The following is an 18,662-nucleotide window of genomic DNA, read 5'->3' on the forward strand; positions in this document are numbered from 1 at the left end:
ATATATGTAAAGACTCCAAGTCTATAATAAAATTAATTTATATTAATTATAAATAATTTCTTTTTTTTTATATTATAAAAATTTTGATATAATTTTTAAAATATTTAAATATATATTTTAATCCATTGCACTTTCGAAAGTATTTTAATCAATACTCTTATAAACTGTCACTACCAGAGGAAGTGTAATATATATATATATATACATATCAAAGAACACACATGTATTAAGGATCATCAAATTAAAAAGCTTATAGACAGCGAAAATAAAACATCTAAACAATCATAACATACACACATATATATAATATAATCTATGGTCACAAATATTAACGTAGTAATAACAGATGAAGAAAACAAATAGTCCAATAATATCAAATACTACTTACTAGTTACACACACACATGAAAAAACAGTTAAATTTTAGCAATTAGTGAGAGAGAGAGAGAGAGGAGAAGTGCACCTGGTGTATCTTAGTATTGACTCTGCAGGGTTATATTATAATTCAGACATGACGACATTGGTGTGGTGGTCTTGTCTTGTGTCCGAAGATGTGTTGTCCTGATGATGATGAGGTTTGTTGCATAATTGGGTGTATCTGAAGCATGTGACCAGATGATCGTTAACCAAACCTGCTACCTGCATGAATGAATACACAACCGTGGCCCCCACGCACCCCAACCCTCTCTTCATCAGATCCTTGCTCATTTGTTCTGATTTTGGACTTTTCACCGGCACTTGCCGCCCGTTCCGGAACCCTCTTTTCGTCGCTTTATGGCTCCCAAACTGCCAGCAGTAGTTGCTGAATGATCCCAGCTCTTGCTGAATCTGCCCACAAAGAATTATGTTATGCTTGCATATATATATATATATATATCAATCGAACATAATAACTGTACAAGAAGCCTGGTTTTGATCTCATATCCTCATTCCAAATAAAATCCATTTAATCCGACAACAAATAATTTCAATTAACACAGCATATATGTGTTGTATTAATTGAAACCATCCCCTGACGGTTTATAGTCATGAGGTATGCTCTATGAATGTATATCATATGATGAAATTAATGATATAATATTAGGGGTGTTAATTTATATTTTTGGGTCGTGTTCGTATCAGGTCGAGCCATGAAAGTAACACAGAAACTGTCAACTCAAACCCTATTCGAACCCTAAATTTGACCCGAAACCCTAGACCCGAACCCAACATAAATTTTTTCAGGTCAGGTTCAGATTAACCTGATCTAGTTTCAAGTCACCCGAAACCCGAACAAATTTGACAAGAAACAAACCTGAAAGCTTTTAAAAAATTAAATTAACTAAAAAAAATTATTTTTATTTTAGTTTTTATTATTTTATATTTAAAATAATATAAAATTATAAAATAAAAATAATAATAATAAATAATTTCATGTCAACCCGAAATACAAATCCGAAATCCAACCTTATTTTCATATTTCGGGTTACCAGGTCAACCCGAAACCCCACCCGAACGTGACACGAATTTTTTTCATTTCGGGTTCGGATCGACCCGAGTTTTTAACCCGAAATACTCAAACCCCGTTTTTCGGGTCGGAATTAATTTTGACACCCCTATATAGTATATGCTATATATATAAATGTCATGTGATGTCAATAACATTACCAATGTGCTGTCAGCACAATAACAACCATCTATGTTTACCTTGAGCACTTGTTTTGCATTCTCGACAACTGCACGAACCTTAGGTTCAGACAGCAACATGCCGCCGGGGACTCGTGTTGACAGCAGTCTACCCACATCAAGATTTGCTACTGATGTTGGAATGAAGTCCTCAAAGAGCTTTCTGGAAAAACATTTGGTCGAAATGTTTTTAGAAAAGGAATGAATAATTAAACACATAAAAACATCAGAGATGTGGTGGTGTTCATTCAAGCTAAAGTAGCAAACAAGAACCTAAATACTGCTCTCTTGCTTAGGATCACCCGCCACGAGTGTTCTGCCAATGCCTGTGATAAAACCAGCAACTCGAAGAGTTTGGAGTCGTCATGAACAGGGACTCCCCATTCCTTATCATGGAAATAAGTATAAAGTGGTTCTGCAGATTAAAATGCAAAAGTTAAGTACAGGGCTTTTGGGCATTCAAAATAAAAGAATAGCTCTGTTTATAGTTGTCGTAAATTTGACAGTTCCTTCTTCAGCTGTAACACATGATCATCATTTCTAATGGCATCAAGTGTTTTCTCTATTTAGTTTTGCAAGTTATTGATCAACTGTCAACATACATACAGCTATCGACTTATTATTCATAAAAAGCATAGTAATCCTGCTTAACTTTTAAGTACTTCAAAGCATATTATGATATGTGCAATTGCATTCAGTACACTTCTGTGTTGAGGTAACCAGTTCAGGATGAGAAAAACCTTTTCACGGAAGTGTTTAATTACTATCACTTAGTTTGAATGTCTTTGTATTTTGAGTAGTCTATAGCTTGCTTTACTGAAAATCATGTGAACTTGAGCTACTAATTCTTTCTTTCAGGCAAGGAGGAGTCCATTAGCTCTGCGTTTTTCATCTAGACAATACAAGAAAGTTCTAGATCCGACACCTCCTTCACTGCAATAAATTGTTTCTAGTGGAAAATAGGAAGAAAAAAACCAAAAGTTTTATGCAACCAGCAATTTCCATAACAATGAATAGGATGATTGACACACGAAAAACGAGGATGGAGATTTTCAACTATAACAAGTTCTCTTTCTCCACAATTCATCAATTCAATTGAAAGTAGGAGACAATGCATGCGGAAGGAAGAACAACAACAACCACCATAATACAAAATTAAACTAATAAAAAGGATTAATACTCGCAAGTCGCAACATGAATAGCATAAATCAAGCTTTCAAAAGCCAGAAAAAGTTAAACGCAGAAAATAAAACAAAATTACCGGAATTTGGCGTGATCCAATCGCAACGCTTAAACGAAAGCGGAACCGCCGGAGAGATCGCCAGAGATTCATCTCGCATAACACTCTCAGCTTTAACAACGCCATTATTATTACTATATATTACACTCCTCGGACCAGATTTCACATTCAAGCCACCGGAAGACGAAGAAGAAGACTCTAAAGAGCTATTCGCCGAACCATTAGACCGAAGAACAGCTTCCGCCGCGGCGACTGGTTTCTCCTGTGACTGAGAAATTCCTTTCTTCGCCATCTCCTTCTTCCGCCTCCGCTCTTCCGTAACCCGAACACGGTTTCCTGCCGAACCGAGAACCAAACAGCGTCCGCCCGCTTCCTCCGCCGTCATCGCCGCCGGCATTTCGCGTTGTAAAATTAGAGAAGCTTTAGGGTAATAATATTAGAAGCAAAATTCTGCAGAGAAGAATTCAGGAGAGGGAAAATAGCAGAACGGAGTTGACAACCAACCGTTTAAATATTTGGGGGACTGTTTGGATACCGTTACCCCCAGTAGCCGGTTACTTTGCTGACGTGTCACAGCGCAACTGACTATATTATGAGTGATGTCCCGATTATGCCCTCGCTCATTTTTCATATTTTAACTATTATCTTTAGATTAAAATACAATTTTATATTATAAAAATAAAATAAAATAAAACAATACAAATATATAGTAGTACTAGTATCTTTTAGAAATAAATTAATGGGAAGGTAAGGGTTGGAATGAGAAAAGGGTTGGAAGGCTTTATTAGGCTAAGAGTCAGAGTCAGATTGGGTGATTAGGGTAAGGGCGTGTTTGGTAGCAAGTTTTTCTACCGTTACGAAAACACCACCACTACAGCTACAGCTGAATAAAGTAACAAACAACGGCTAACGGACGGATGGGCCCCAGCAAGTGGAGGGCAAAGGCTACGCGTGATTTTTTTTTATTATTTCAAAAATAGACACGATCCGAAAATTTGATAAAAAATTATACTCCCTCAATCTCATTGTAAGGATAGCGTTTGTTTTTTCACTTAAATTTTTTAATATTAGTATTATATTATATTACAGTAAAAATGACAAAAATACCTGATTAGTATAGTTTAATATAAAAGTAATAGCACTTATGTAATATATTGTAAGTTGAAATAGTATTTATTATGTTAGGTAGGTAGTACCATTACTAAATTAGAAAATTATAACCTTATTTTGGGACGAACGAAAATAAAAAATAACAACCTCTCAATTGGACGGAGGGAGTATTTAAGCCTGAGTCCAGAAAATTTTGTGTCGTATCTAGCCCAATATGAACCAGCCGTGTTACCTATCAAAGTCAGACCGTGCTTGACGCAGCCCATTTTATATACTCTTTTCGTCTGCGCCTTTACGGATCACATTTTTCTTTTACGTCATTATAATATTAAAAATATTCTTTTTATAATTTTTTTATACAAATATCTTTCTATTAGTATTATAAAATACTAATTGGAGTATTTTTGTAATTTTTTTAATTTGTACTAAATTTTGATATAATAATTAATATTTAAATATTAATACAAAAAGTAAATGAGACCATTAAAGCCGGACTGAGATAATATTAAATATAATTTTTAAAAATAATTCAATAAATATATTAACAAATTAATTTATATCAAAATAAATATATAGTTCGATTACTTAGTTCTTATTTATCAAATAATATGTCATAAGTTCAATTCTCAAACTTAATTCTAATTTTCTTCTCTCACCCTTCAACAATGTTCTCTTCATATATATATATATATATATATATATATAAAATTGGATACTTGGTATTTGTTAATGGTAATTTTTTAAACACTATATTAAATATATATATATATTTTTTATCTTACATCAAATATTTATATTTTATTATATTTTAAATTTTTAAATTTACATTTACACTAAGTTGAGTCTGTTTTTGTAATTTTATTTTTATTAAACATAGTATTTACTTTCTTATTTAAAAAGTTTGATTTTGATTTAAATATTATTTTAATATGATATTTTATAAGATAAAACTAATATATTTTAATTGAAAATTCTAGTTAAATAATGTTGAGATAAGTTTGAAATCATAACTAAACACAGCATATTTGTTTGGTTTGTATTTTGAGTTAAATTTTTTATTTGAATTTGAATTTAATATTTTGTGGAAAAAAAAAATGTTCTCTATTTGAATATGAATTTGTGTTTAAAAAAAAAAAGAAAAAAACACCAATAAAAGTACATTAAACCCATCAAATAATGAGTTAAGATGACTTTACAATCACATGGTATGCATTTTTGGATAGCTGCTGTTGATTCTCACGTTATTAATAATAATAATAATAATAATAATAATAATAATAATAACAACAACGAGTTGAGTTGACTGTATTTATATTATATTAACTTATATTTTATGTTATCTATTTATATTATTTAATTCTTATAGTTATTATAATAAAATCAATAATATTATTTCATATTACATAATATCATATCAAAATAAATTTTGATAAAAATATTCAAACTAAAATACAAACCAAACAAGCCAAAACATATTTATTTAAAAATATTTTAATATAATATTTTATGAAAAAAAATAATATTATATTTTTATTAAAAATGGTAAATAATAATAATAATAATAATAATAGGCGTTTCGTGTGGATTATTAGAGTTGGATTCGAAATTTAAAATTGTAAAAATTTAAATTAAATGTATATTTAATTCAATATTTTAAATAAAAAATCAATTCTTAATATAACATATAAAAAATAAAAAAGATAATCGTACAAAATAATGTTTTCGAGTATGAAAAAAAATATGAATAGTAAAGAGTCATGATCTTTCAAAATCGAAATCCTCTCCAATTTAGACCAAACTTAATATGAACCCAATTACACTTATGGACCCAAAAGATTTCACTACGAATTTACTTCAGGCCATTTTTTATTTTTACCAAATTTGATATCTAAATAATTAGATCCAATTCCAAAATAAACATCGAATCTACTTTCCCCTAAATTATGTTCACACTAATCATCAAAATAATCCACAGAACCATAAAAATTGAATTCAAAAAATGACAAAGATAGGAAAATGAACAAATAGAGTAACAATGTAAAAACACAACTCCATCAACAACATCTCTAATTCTGAAGAACAATGGGCAAGAGGTTCATATCTGAATCAGTCTTTAAATCATTAAATGGATTCGATAAGTCGTCGAAAAAAAATAAATAAAAGTACCCGAACGAAGAAGAAGAAGAAGAAGAAGAAGAAGTTTTACGACAAACCTGTTCGATCTCCAAAGGTAAAATCAACGGCCAAGGGTGAGCTCAAGATCATCCATCCCGACTTCATGGATCCTCTCCCCCTCCCATGGCTTCACAGCCGAGTCGATTTCCGGCGCCTTCCCCTTATCCAACAGCATAGCATTCTTAGGAGCCACCGGGTCGACAGATTTGATAAGATTAAACGTCGGAGAAGCAGGGAGGACACCAGCAGGATTAGCGTAGGCTTGGAAGTTCATCCACTGGCCGGAGTCGATAGTCGACGAGTCAGACTCGTCGCATTCGGGAATAGTAGTCGGGGTGAAGCGTCGGGTGCGGTTAGGGCTGGACGGGGCGGAGAAGAAAGGGATGTTTAAAGCGGACATGGATTGTTTGGCAAGTGTATCCAAGGTGAAAGTTTGTGTCGGGGGTCTAGTCGGGGATGACAAGTGGGGGGTGACGGGGGCGCTGTTAGATATACGCAGAGGGGGGAGAGATGACGGGATTGAGTTAATGAGGAACGCGAATGGATGGGGTGAGGCGTTGGGATCGTTGTTTGAAGGGCTGGGGATCGACGAGGATGATGGGCTAGGTTGGTAAGAAGGGATTGGACTTGCGAAATAGGATGATGGAGGGCTAGGATTTCGCGACGAGCTCGGGGTGATGTTGGCTGAAGTACCGCCTACTTCCATTGGAATTGGCTTGCAACCCTGCAAGAATCAGAAATCGGAAATGAATTTAGGTAAACAATCGAATCCAATATCAATTTAATGAAGTTAAAAGGTAACATTGTCTCGGGTTTAATTGATCCTGATGCAACCTACTTGTGAAACTCGAATGGTAAAAATCGAATCCAAAACCAAGATAATGGAATTTGAAGATAGCATTGTGATAATCGAGTTCTAAGATGATCTCGATTTTAACTGATTGTGATTCAACCTTCTTATGAAACTCGAGCTGTGAAATTGAATCTAATAACTGAATTAGAAGCTAACATTGTCGACGCAATCTGAAAAGGTAAAATCAGGAAAGCGAAACATTGTTCGTTTCTGTTAACTTTTTTTCGATCGAATTATAGTGTTATTTCAGTTTTTAACTGATCCTGATTCAACCTTCTTATGTAACTCTAGTGTAAAATCGAATCTAATACCCGAGATTATGGGATTAAAAGCTAACATTGTCGACACAATCCAAAAAACAAGGAATAGATTAGCAAGAAAGTAAACACATTGTTCCGTTTTGTTAACTTTTCGGTAGAATTCTAAGATTATCACAATTTTCCCTGCTTACGAAACAAGAACAGGGGGCTACACAAGGATTGAGAACACTACCAATTCATTGCTCAAATCAAATACAATTCTGGTTCAATTAAGCAAGCAATTGCTCAACTTCCATGGCGTTCATGCTAAATCGAGAGCACCAGCCCAAGGAACTTTATCAGAACAAAGCGAACAATTAAGCAATCAACAGATCTACAGTTCGGTAATGCTAATTAACATCTCAATCCAAATTAGGGGAAACGGAAATTCGTATTCCGATTCAACAGATCTGAACCACACCAAACCCTAGCAGAATCCATGGAGCAATTCTAAAGCAGAGATCCTCCCAGAAATAGCAACCAGATTTGTAAAATTGAATAAATCGGGATAGATAATTGGACCTTGCGATAAGTAGTTCCGTCAGGCTCGACGATCCAACCAGCCTCGGCACAGAGAGCTTTGAGGACCTCATTATTGTCGCAGTGTTTGGGTAAGTTGTAATTCCCCTGCGCCCTGAGGCCGGCGTATATCTTCGCAGCAATTGCCCGCCGCCTCCGCTCCCTCCGCCTGTTGTTCTCCCGCTCCGTCCACGACGGCTTCCGCCGCACCACTCCGCCGGCCGCCTCTCCCCCAGCCGCCGACGACGACTCCGTCGATCCTCCTCCTCCTCCTCCTCCTGCACCTTCCCACATCATTTTTCTCCCAATTTTTCGCCACACTCACTGCTCCCCCACAGAGTGTACCCTAAACACACACCTACACACACGCGTACATATATATATATATATAGAGAGAGAGAGAGAGAGAGAGAACGGCGTATATCTGGTGGCCTCCTTCCCCCCCTCCCTCACGAGGAAATGGCTGTTTCGGTTGCGTCGCGTCTTTCTTCTTCCTTGAGTTGCACTTGCTGACTTTGCACTGTCGAAGAATCTCTGTTCCTATTTATAGCTGCCCGCCCGCCCGTTACTTAATTACTTAAATAAGAAATAATCCCTTTTTTGTTGAGTATAGTAAGTGGAATTATAAGCACTTGTTTTTGGTAATTATAATCATTTCAATTTAAATAAATTCTTTATATTATATACTTTTTGAATCCATACATAGTAGTAGTATTTTATAATTATTTTTAATAATAATAATACTCTCTTTATTCCACATAATTTATTCTTTCTATTTTAAAAAATTTGATAGTAATTTATAATTTTTTTAATATTAATTAAATTATTAAATTATTTTAATTTTAATTTATTTTTATTGATATAATTTTTAATTACTTATTAATTTCTGTTTACTTGAAATGAAGGGAATATTTACTTTATCAGCTAAAATTATGTTGTTATTATTTTTTATTCAATTAAATTCATGTATATTCCATTCAGAGTAAATAATTTTATACCCCATAATTATATTATTTTTATTTTAACAAATAATAATTAAATTTTTACTATTTTTTACTCTTTGTCACATCATTTTGTTTTACAGATGTCTTCATAATTTTTTTCATAATACTTGTAATTTACTTTTTATATATTTCACTTTAATAATATTACTCCTGTCTCACGTAATTTGTCCTTATTTTCTATTTTCGTCCGTCCCACATAACTTGTTTTTTCTATTTTTGAAAATATAATTAGGCACTTTAGTCGCATTTTAAATTTTAAATTTTATAATTTTTTTTTAATTTTAATTAAACTATTTACTTATCTTAATCTTAATCTATAATTATTTTTACTAAATAATAATTATTTTTACTGATACATTTCTTAATTACTTACTAATTATAATTTACTTAAATTCCCTTGTTTACATTAATACACACATATTATATGGGACGGAAGGAGTATTACTTTAACATGCTCTTTAAAATCCTTCAAAAAGCAAAGGCATTTTAGTCATTTACATTCTACTTTATACTCACTTTCAATTAAATATTATTATTCCTTAATTCTCGTGCTACTCTCAATAAGACACTTATTTTGGAACGGAGAGAGTATATCTTTTAGAAATTTAATATTTAATATAAAATATTGTTTTTTATATTACTCATTCGTATAAAAAAAAAAATACTAAACAAACAAACGCCTAGTATTCTAGGCACAATCCTCGTACATTTAGAAAATTTGTAATATATCTCGTAAATTTAAGATATTTTTCCTCCGCCTCAATATAATTAACATATTATGTGGTACGCACAATATTTAAAAAATGGTGTTCAATCAGTAATATTAAATTGTTATATTATTTTTATTATTTTATTTTATATAATCAATAATATTAATAATTTTAAAATAAATTTTAATATATATAATTAAAAGATTTAGAATATATTTAAAATTTTTAAAATTATATAACAATAAAAAAATAAATATGCAAAAAATTTCATATAATATGAGTAAATAAAAAAATATGTTTATTTATTTATAATTAACATAATTAATTTTATAAACGAAGTAGAGTTTTTTAGAGGTATAGAAATAAAAATAAAAAAAATAAAATAGTGGGATCTTAATCCTATATGATATATAATATTATGTATATTATATAATTAATTAAGTTGATTTATATTTATTAAATATATTTTTGTTTAATAAATTATATTCAAAATAAAAAGAAATATCAATTAAAATAAAATAGACAAAAAATAATAATAATAATTAAAATGACACAGATGAAATATTTATACTTTATACTTTTAATAATAATTTTAAATAAAAATAAAAGAAAATTATTAGATAAAAGTATTATTCGAAATATATGGAAACACACCCATAATCATTACGCCATTAATATATCCATCCTGTAATTATGAATTAATCATTTCACTTGTAACTCGGCTGTGGTGGGTTCTAGATTTTGGATATAAAATTATATATTTTCAATTATATTATCGGTGGTCGGCTTTAAGGGTTATATTTTTATTTATTTTTTTTATATATTGATAATTGAATATTAATTATAATATCAAAATATAATATAAATTAAAAAAATTAATAAAAATATTAATAAAATAATATTTGTATAAAAAAATTATACAAATACTGTATAATTATATTTTTAATGTTAAGCATAATAACGCAAAAAGGTAAAAGTAACCCTTATAAACGGACGGAGGGAGTATAACTATCATAAATTTGTATTTTAATAAGAATATACTTAGGGGTGTGTTTGTTTGGGGGTTTGGATTTTGGATTGGGATTTGAATAGTAAAAATTTTGAATTTGAATAGTTGTATGATGTGATATAAATAGGATTTGATGTGATGTTTTGAATGTAAAATTGATTTTTAGTATAATATAAAAAATGAAAAATAGGTGTTTGATTTGATGTTTTTGGAGGAAAAAAATTGGATGAATAGTGGAAATCCTCCAAAATCCTTCAAACAAACACACCCTTTAGTGTAATTTCTTTACCTTAGGCACAAAATATTTAAAGTCAATATTTGATTGTTATGCAAGTTTTATATAAATAAAAAAAAAAAATACTATTAAATAATCTTTTTTAATAAAATAAATAAATAAATAATTGATCGATCTTTCTTATCAGTTTTTTTTAGACAAACTATTATATGATTTTTATAGTAAATTATAAAATCAAAAGTACTATATTCATCTTCGTCCCTTAACAAACTATCAATTTACTTTTTTTTTTTTTTTTTATAATAATTGTACTATCTATAGGTTATTTTAGTTATTTATCCTTTATTTGTAATACATCTCAATATAATATTAATATTTTTAATATTCCATGCAAAAAAATAAACGAATACATATACATGTGACGGATTGAGTATTTTATTTATCATTTTTGTTAGTCTCATTCAATAAATTTTTTTTTTTTATTTTAATAAAAATAACTATATATTAATATCAATATACTAACTTTTATTTAAATTACCAATATATCATTATACATACAATTATTTTATAAATAAAATTAAATGGCAAAAATTTTAATTCTTCATCCATTTATATTAATTAATAAAATAATATTATTTTCTAATCAATTATAAAATCCAATTGGTATATTCGAAGGATATTTTATCTTAAAAAAAAATGGGCCTAATCAAATCCAAAATGCCCGCCCAAATTCATTTGCATGCCCATAAGGGCATAAACCAACCCAACAATCAAAAAAGAGGGCCAAAATTATTAATTCAAAATGAAAAATAAAGTGAAGTAGGTAAAAAATAAATTGAAAAAAAAAATCGGATAAATAAAAAAATAATAATAAATTTTATTTATTATTTACTAAACCAATAATAATAAAATTATTTACTATAAATAACATATAATTAAAAAAAAAATTAAAAAAATAATGATATAATTTTAATAGAAGATAATAATATTTATTCAAACCATATTCACATTTTCAGTCCAGACTCTAAGAAGAAATTAAAAAAAATTGCAAAAATATTTCAAAGCTAACACAAAGAAATATATAAATATAAAAGAACATTTATACATAAAATTACATAAATATAAAAATATTTTTAAATATTAAATACAATAACCAAAAATAAATATAACTTTAGAAGCTAACAAAAAAATAGTACTATTCATTGACAGTACCTTATTAAATACATATTACGTCTTTTTTACAAAATATCAAATAAGTCAACTTTTTATACTAAGGATGTGTTTGTTAGAGGGATTTTGTGGGACTCCTATTTTCACAAAATTTTTTCTCCAAAGACATTAAATCAAATATTTATTTTTCATTTTTTATATTATAATAAAAATTAATTTTACATTCAAAACATCGCATTAATTCTTATTTATATCACATCAAACAACTATTCAAATTCAAAATTTTTACTATTCAAATCTCAACCCAAAATCCAAACGCTCCAACAAACACACCCTAAAAAGAAATGTTGAAGAGCTTCGAAACATTTCTATCTTGGCAAAGCATTTATATTCTAAATCAAAATACCAAAAAATGGTTTGTTCATCATGTTGTCACAATTACAGGTGAATATTAATACAAAAATACAATAAATTAATACATACAATAGAAATAATATATAATTTATTATCTTATTTTTATATTATCTACGTAATTTCTTATCGCTCCAAAAAAATCGGCATCAAACTAAACACTAAAGAAACAAAACCAGAGTAAAAACACACACAAACCCCCTTATTAAACAGCAGATGGAACAAAAAGAAAAACGAGACATTAATCAAAAACACAAACCATTCGATGCTACTCATAGAATCTGAATCAAAGGAACAATTAATAAGGCAACATAATACCATAAAAAGGATACGGTAGCCTTACAGTTTTGCAGCAGATAGAAAATATCGACAAGCCCGACCCAATGTACAACATCATAACCTGAAAGCATTCGCCACTTTTGTGCGCGCGACCATTTCTATGTACAGCGGGGAAAGAAAGTTTGTCCGACATAGCCACCAGCCATGGCCCTCCGAACATTAGATTCAAACATTCTCGGGTTATCTCTCAACACCGCAGCAGCATCATGATTCAGGGGATCTTCATGGTTCGGTTCCTGGGAGGAGAATGATCGATATTTATACATAAATACTTTATACAGCAGCTAAACTAAAGAAGTTTCATAAATCAATGAGAGACGTACGCACACATACCGTGAAGAGATGATAAAGTCCATATATTATAGTGTTTATGTTGAGGACAGGTTTCCAATCTTCACGGAGAATGTTTAGGCACACGTTGCCGTCCAAGTCGATATTGGGATGGTAGACCTGCATATGCATTTCAAATTATTGATCACATGATACAAACTAATTGGGATTAATGTGATCCTCTATAGTTGTCAATCGAAGTGAGATTTAGATGTTTTTTGATTAAGTGAATGACGTTGAGAAGTTAGTTTGTTGCTCAAATTTGCACTTATTAATTCCAAATTGAGCTTGAGTTTGAGCAAAAACTATAAAACATGCAAAATTATAGTTAAAAAATGATCAATCAAACTTATTTACTTTCATTTGATCAAATCAAGGTGAGTAGACTTGACTGATAATCCAATATTCTTGATCTTAAACTCGACCCATTGCAAATAATTAACCAATTTAAGTTCACTACTGAAAATCGTGAGATGTATCTATCGAGCTTTTAAGTAATTCAAATCAAAACAACACCAGCTAAAATACCACTCAGTGCATTGAAATTAAAATTTTGGTTACCTTAGTCTTGCACTTAACCTTTGGTGCTTCATGAGGATACATCGGAGATATTTGGAATGTAAAAATAAATGTTCCACCCCTGCAGTGTCGACAGGTATTGCATCAATTGTGTAGAAAATAAGCAAGCCAGATGAGTCCTATTATAAACACTAGAACTTACAGATAGTATCCGTCATCAGGACGAATAGAAACCTCAAAGTTCATGAGTTCATCCTTTCCATTGGGGAACGATATGCTACATGTTTTTGGCAGATTTAATTCACTAATATCTATACATAAAGAGTGGAAATAATATGAGGTGAAGAAATTCAAAAGATTAGAGAAACCAAGGAAAAGTCCATACAAAATTAATACCATTTCAGGAAAATTAATTCCTCTTATGTTTCTGTAACCAGAAGAATTTCTCCTTGGCAAAGTTCAAATGCTATTTTAGTTTACATACAACAGAATCAGAGATTCCTAAGAATTCCTAGCACACCCAATTATTTGTCGAAATAAATGCAGGATATGCATCCTTGAAATTAGCAGATAAAGCATATAACATGAAAGCGCCAGAGATTTTAATTCTTTTTGTGCTGATCTGGAAGTGTAGGAATCATTTTAGAGGAAAAAGTTGTGTGTGGATGGAAAAAACATATAGATGTTGAGAACATATAAGATTTGTTAGCATATAGACAATGATTAAAACAAAAAAACTCGAATGACTGGTTTATGTTAGAATTTGAAAGGGTATCTACTGCACATACTCACACACTCCTTCCACTTGACATTTGCGTTCTAGTAATTATAATCGAGAAGTTAAAAAGAATTTCAAGAGACAAGAGCAACTGAGAATATAATACACAATAATCACAGGCACCTTTACAATCATTACGTTAATCATTGATATGCAAGGCTACAACAGACCTTTGTGGAGACGTAATTCTCCAGCACTCTGCTTCTTCCCAACAGGCTTGGCATTTGCAGCATGATCTCTCAGCTTTTCCTTTTGTTTAAACAAGTTAATCATGGTGCCTGAAATTAGATTCAAACGACAAAAAAAAAAAAATTAAACACTTAAAGGAGGCCAATGAGAGGAGTGTGGGATAACACAGTTATCTTCTGGCAGATTCGAACACTGAACAAAGAAAGGCCGTCATCATATGAAGCAGTAGTGTTAATTGTATTCATGAAAGTATACACATAGAAGCAGAAGAACATCTATTGTACAGTAGGTGGTTGATAAATCAACAATAGAGATGTAGAATTGGGTAAGGTGAAAAAACAGTCAGACTTTGAAGAATTCAATCCAGCACTGAGACGAACACAACAATTTGACATCTAATTTGTTGCTTGAAAATAAGCCAAAGCAAATGAAAAAAATGTGAATAAATCGGATGCAGATATTCAGGTCTTTTATATGTATAGCAACATGAGGGCACGGGTGAGATATCCACGTACATCACACATATTGAAGCTAACAACATATGAAATATGTGAGTAACATTTCTACCATTGATGGAATAAATTTTTATTTTTTGCTCAAAGATTTTGGAAAAAAAAAATGTCTTAAATTCGATTTCATGACATTCAGCTGCACAAATTTTGTAAGAAGCCATTTTTTCAACTAAGAAAAAAAAAAAAAACAAAAACGTATATCCAACTTTTGGAGAATCAGAACTTCAAAGTAAAAGCAAGTCAGGGCAATCATGATTCATGAGCCGCCTATAACAAATTAGATATTAAAATTGCAACTTATAATCGTAGTCAATTTGAATGATTTGGTCAATTCACAATGCATCAACAGAAAGGATTTGGAAATTCAAAGCATTTGATGCCAATCAAAGAAATGCAATTGCTCATACACAGCTCAAACAAAAGGCTACAAACAATCAGAAATGCCTCAATCAAAGCTACCAAAAGCATATAACTGAACATTGAATTTTCTAACAATGAAAACTTACAAGCACAGTAAGAAAATATTTCATAAATGCTTAAACAGATACAGAACTTTCAAGTTATGCTAAATCCCTAACATCAATATGCTCTGCAAGAGCCTTACAAAATAATGACCTAAAAGAAACCATAACATCAACTCCATGAAATTCACACCTAAAAATACGCCCACATAAACCCCCAAACACATCCACCATCCCCACACATAGCACCCACCCTAACCACCACCGAAAACTTCACCGCAGTCAATCAAAATTCACGACTAAATCGTACACAAAAACAAATACCAAAAATAAATAAAAGCCAAAATCCCCAAATAAAACAACAAGAAATAGCTCAAAATCGAAGCTGCATACAACAGAAAAAAAATAAATTATTATATGCATCAACTGCACAATTTGCCCAAAACCACAAACGACCCGACATAAGGAACTGCATAGCCCTGCTGCAAACCCTAAAAAAGAGAGATGAAATACCTGATGGATGAGGAAACAAGCAGAGAGAAAGGCCGCGTATGGATCTTAGAGAGGGAGGAGAGGAGAAAGCAGAGAGAGTCTGAGATGAAACGCTGAAAAGTGTGTTGTACTTTGAGAATAAAAAGTTCCCCACTTTTTTAATACCATTATTATTACCACTCGATTGGATAATAAGCAAATGTTGTTTATTAGGATCGAATTAAAATCAAAATCAATAATGTATACTCCCTCCCTCCCTCCCATAAAGGATCTTTTTTTTTTTTTTTTCTTTTTTTTTTCTTTTTTTTTTAAAAATAATTGTACTATTTACTTAATATTACAAATACTATTACAATTTACAATATATTACACCGTTACCTTTATATCACACGTACCAATAAGATTATTATAGTCATTTCTACTTTATTCTTACTATATCCCAATATAATACTAATATACATGTAACTAAAACTACGCTTAAAAAGTAATTGGATACTTATTAATAGGATAGAAAGAATAGAAAATTTTCAAATTCAAATTAAATCGAGGCATCTTCACTTTATGAGTTTTTAAAAATTAATATCTTATATATATATATATTATATTTTTATTAATATTTATTGAAAATATCACTAGAGACCTCATATTTTTGTGATGGGTTTTTTAAAAAAAAAAAATAATAATAATATACATATGCTCAAAAAAATTAATATATTGTACGTATTTATTATTTAAATTTATTTTACAAAATAAATATACTTGAAAGTTTATTGATATTGTATATTGAAGTTGCATTGGATTATATTTATTTAATAAATGAGTTTTTTTTATTTAGTTTGTAAATATTTGATTTAAAATTGATATTAAAATAATATTTGATAAAATAATTTATAGGAGACAAAAAAATAATAATCTAATAATAAATTTTGAAAAAAATTGAATAAAGAAATACATTCAAATTTATAATATGATTAAAATAAATTAAAACAATATATTTAAGTGTTTTAAAAATTTATATAATTTATAAAATATTAATATTATTTTTAAAAAAATAAAGATGATTTTTCTTTAGTTATTCTAAAATGATTTATTTTTATTTTTAATAAATTTATTCATATTAAATATATTTCGTAAATACTAAATCAATTTAATTAAAAATTTTAACATACCGTCCGTATAACAATTCAAATCTTTTTTTATTTTTATATGTCCTCAATTAATAAATAATTTTATATATATTTAAAACTTTCGATTTTCTAATTTATATTACATTGTTCATCATAGACATGGTAACTTATCGACTACAATGAAGAGTCATTGGTACATTCAAAGAAATGGTTGAATCCGCAAGTTTATTATCACTTTGTTTATCTAACAGTTTTATCTGACATGATATAAATAATACTCCCTCCGTTCATTTACAATGTTTACATTTATTTTTGGCGCGGTGTTTAAGAAATAATAGTATTTTAATTATAGTGAGTAGTTAAAAGTAGTCTAATGACATTTTTGCCATTGCCATTACTTTTTTTTGTGTAAAAGTAATGATGTGATATAAAGTAAGGATATTTGTGGAAAAAAGTAGAGTATTTAATGAAATGTTAACTTTGTAATTGGACGTCCTAAAATAGAAATTTGTAAACATTGTAAGTGGACGAAAGGAGTATATATTTTATCATCTTATAAAAGAAATATTTAATATAAAATATTATTTTCTATATTAACGATACAATTCTTCGTACTTCATATAAAAGAACTTCTCAAACCAAAATACTAAACAAAAAAATCTATATATATATATATATATATTTAAGTTTGAGAAATTATGAAAAATAATAAAATAACTAAATATTTGATGTGAAATTTGTAATATACAAGTATATATTTGACAAACTAGTTTTGATTATATTGTAAAGATTTGGGTTTAGGATTATAGTAGTATTTTTCATAGGTCAAAGTCATTATTATTATTATTATTATTTATTTTTTATTATTAAATTTATGCATAATATATATATATATATATCTATTGATATACAGTGAAAAATGAAAATGAAGGATTTTATGAAGTTCTTCTTAATAAAATATTGTGGTTCTATTTATTAGTATTAAAAAATTAATTAGATTGGATTGAACTAAATTTAGGTTTGAGGTCTAACTTAGAATTGCATTGAATTCACATATACTTCCACCGTCCCATAACTATAAATTCATTTATTTTTTACACCGAGTTTTAAAAATATTAGTATTATATTGGGATGTAGTAGAAATAAAATCGAAATGACTAAAATAACCTTATTAATATTATGTGATATAAAAGTAATTATATTTGTGTAATATATTTTAAATTGTAAGAGTATTTGTAATGTTAGCTAGACAGTATAGTTACTAAAAAAAGAAATAGATATTTTGTCATGGGACGGAATAAAATGAAAAAATGGATATTTTGTTATGAGACGGAGAGAGTATTTACTTTCTTTTTTATAGTTTTCATGCAGAAAAACCATTTTGTTCTAAAAATACATCAATTTTCTAATTTTTCCTAATTTGAACCCCAATAGTAAAATTAGATTTTATCAGTTCTCACACACACAAAAAAACTATTTTGTTCTAAAAACATCTCTGAAAATTTTGGCAAATTCT

At 29.3% G+C, this 18,662-nt stretch overlaps 3 protein-coding genes across 3 annotated transcripts; all 3 read right to left on the bottom strand.

The window, feature by feature from the left end:
- Window positions 1-253: 253 nt before the first annotated feature.
- LOC127257335 (uncharacterized) lies at window positions 254-4,331 on the bottom strand. The gene is made up of 4 exons (XM_051283712.1): window positions 2,926-4,331; window positions 1,938-2,079; window positions 1,686-1,827; window positions 254-827 (listed from the first exon to the last, which is right to left on the bottom strand). Exons 1-4 carry the CDS (start codon window positions 3,299-3,301, stop codon window positions 498-500), a joined length of 990 nt encoding a protein of 329 aa, XP_051139669.1. The 5' UTR covers window positions 3,302-4,331; the 3' UTR covers window positions 254-497.
- Window positions 4,332-6,064: 1,733 nt separating this feature from the next.
- LOC127257451 (protein BRASSINAZOLE-RESISTANT 1-like) lies at window positions 6,065-8,384 on the bottom strand. The gene is made up of 2 exons (XM_051283883.1): window positions 7,864-8,384; window positions 6,065-6,913 (listed from the first exon to the last, which is right to left on the bottom strand). Exons 1-2 carry the CDS (start codon window positions 8,155-8,157, stop codon window positions 6,251-6,253), a joined length of 957 nt encoding a protein of 318 aa, XP_051139840.1. The 5' UTR covers window positions 8,158-8,384; the 3' UTR covers window positions 6,065-6,250.
- A 4,260-nt stretch (window positions 8,385-12,644) lies between these two features.
- On the bottom strand, window positions 12,645-16,205 carry LOC127257550 (NEDD8-conjugating enzyme Ubc12-like). The gene is made up of 6 exons (XM_051284016.1): window positions 16,041-16,205; window positions 14,536-14,643; window positions 13,790-13,898; window positions 13,630-13,708; window positions 13,072-13,188; window positions 12,645-12,974 (listed from the first exon to the last, which is right to left on the bottom strand). The coding sequence occupies exons 2-6, from the start codon at window positions 14,636-14,638 to the stop codon at window positions 12,837-12,839; spliced, it is 546 nt and encodes a 181-aa protein (XP_051139973.1). The 5' UTR covers window positions 14,639-14,643; window positions 16,041-16,205; the 3' UTR covers window positions 12,645-12,836.
- Window positions 16,206-18,662: the final 2,457 nt, after the last annotated feature.

The sequence above is a fragment of the Andrographis paniculata genome, unplaced genomic scaffold, assembly GCF_009805555.1.
Source record: "Andrographis paniculata isolate CXL003 unplaced genomic scaffold, ASM980555v1 Contig57END, whole genome shotgun sequence".
NCBI lineage: Eukaryota > Viridiplantae > Streptophyta > Magnoliopsida > Lamiales > Acanthaceae > Andrographis > Andrographis paniculata.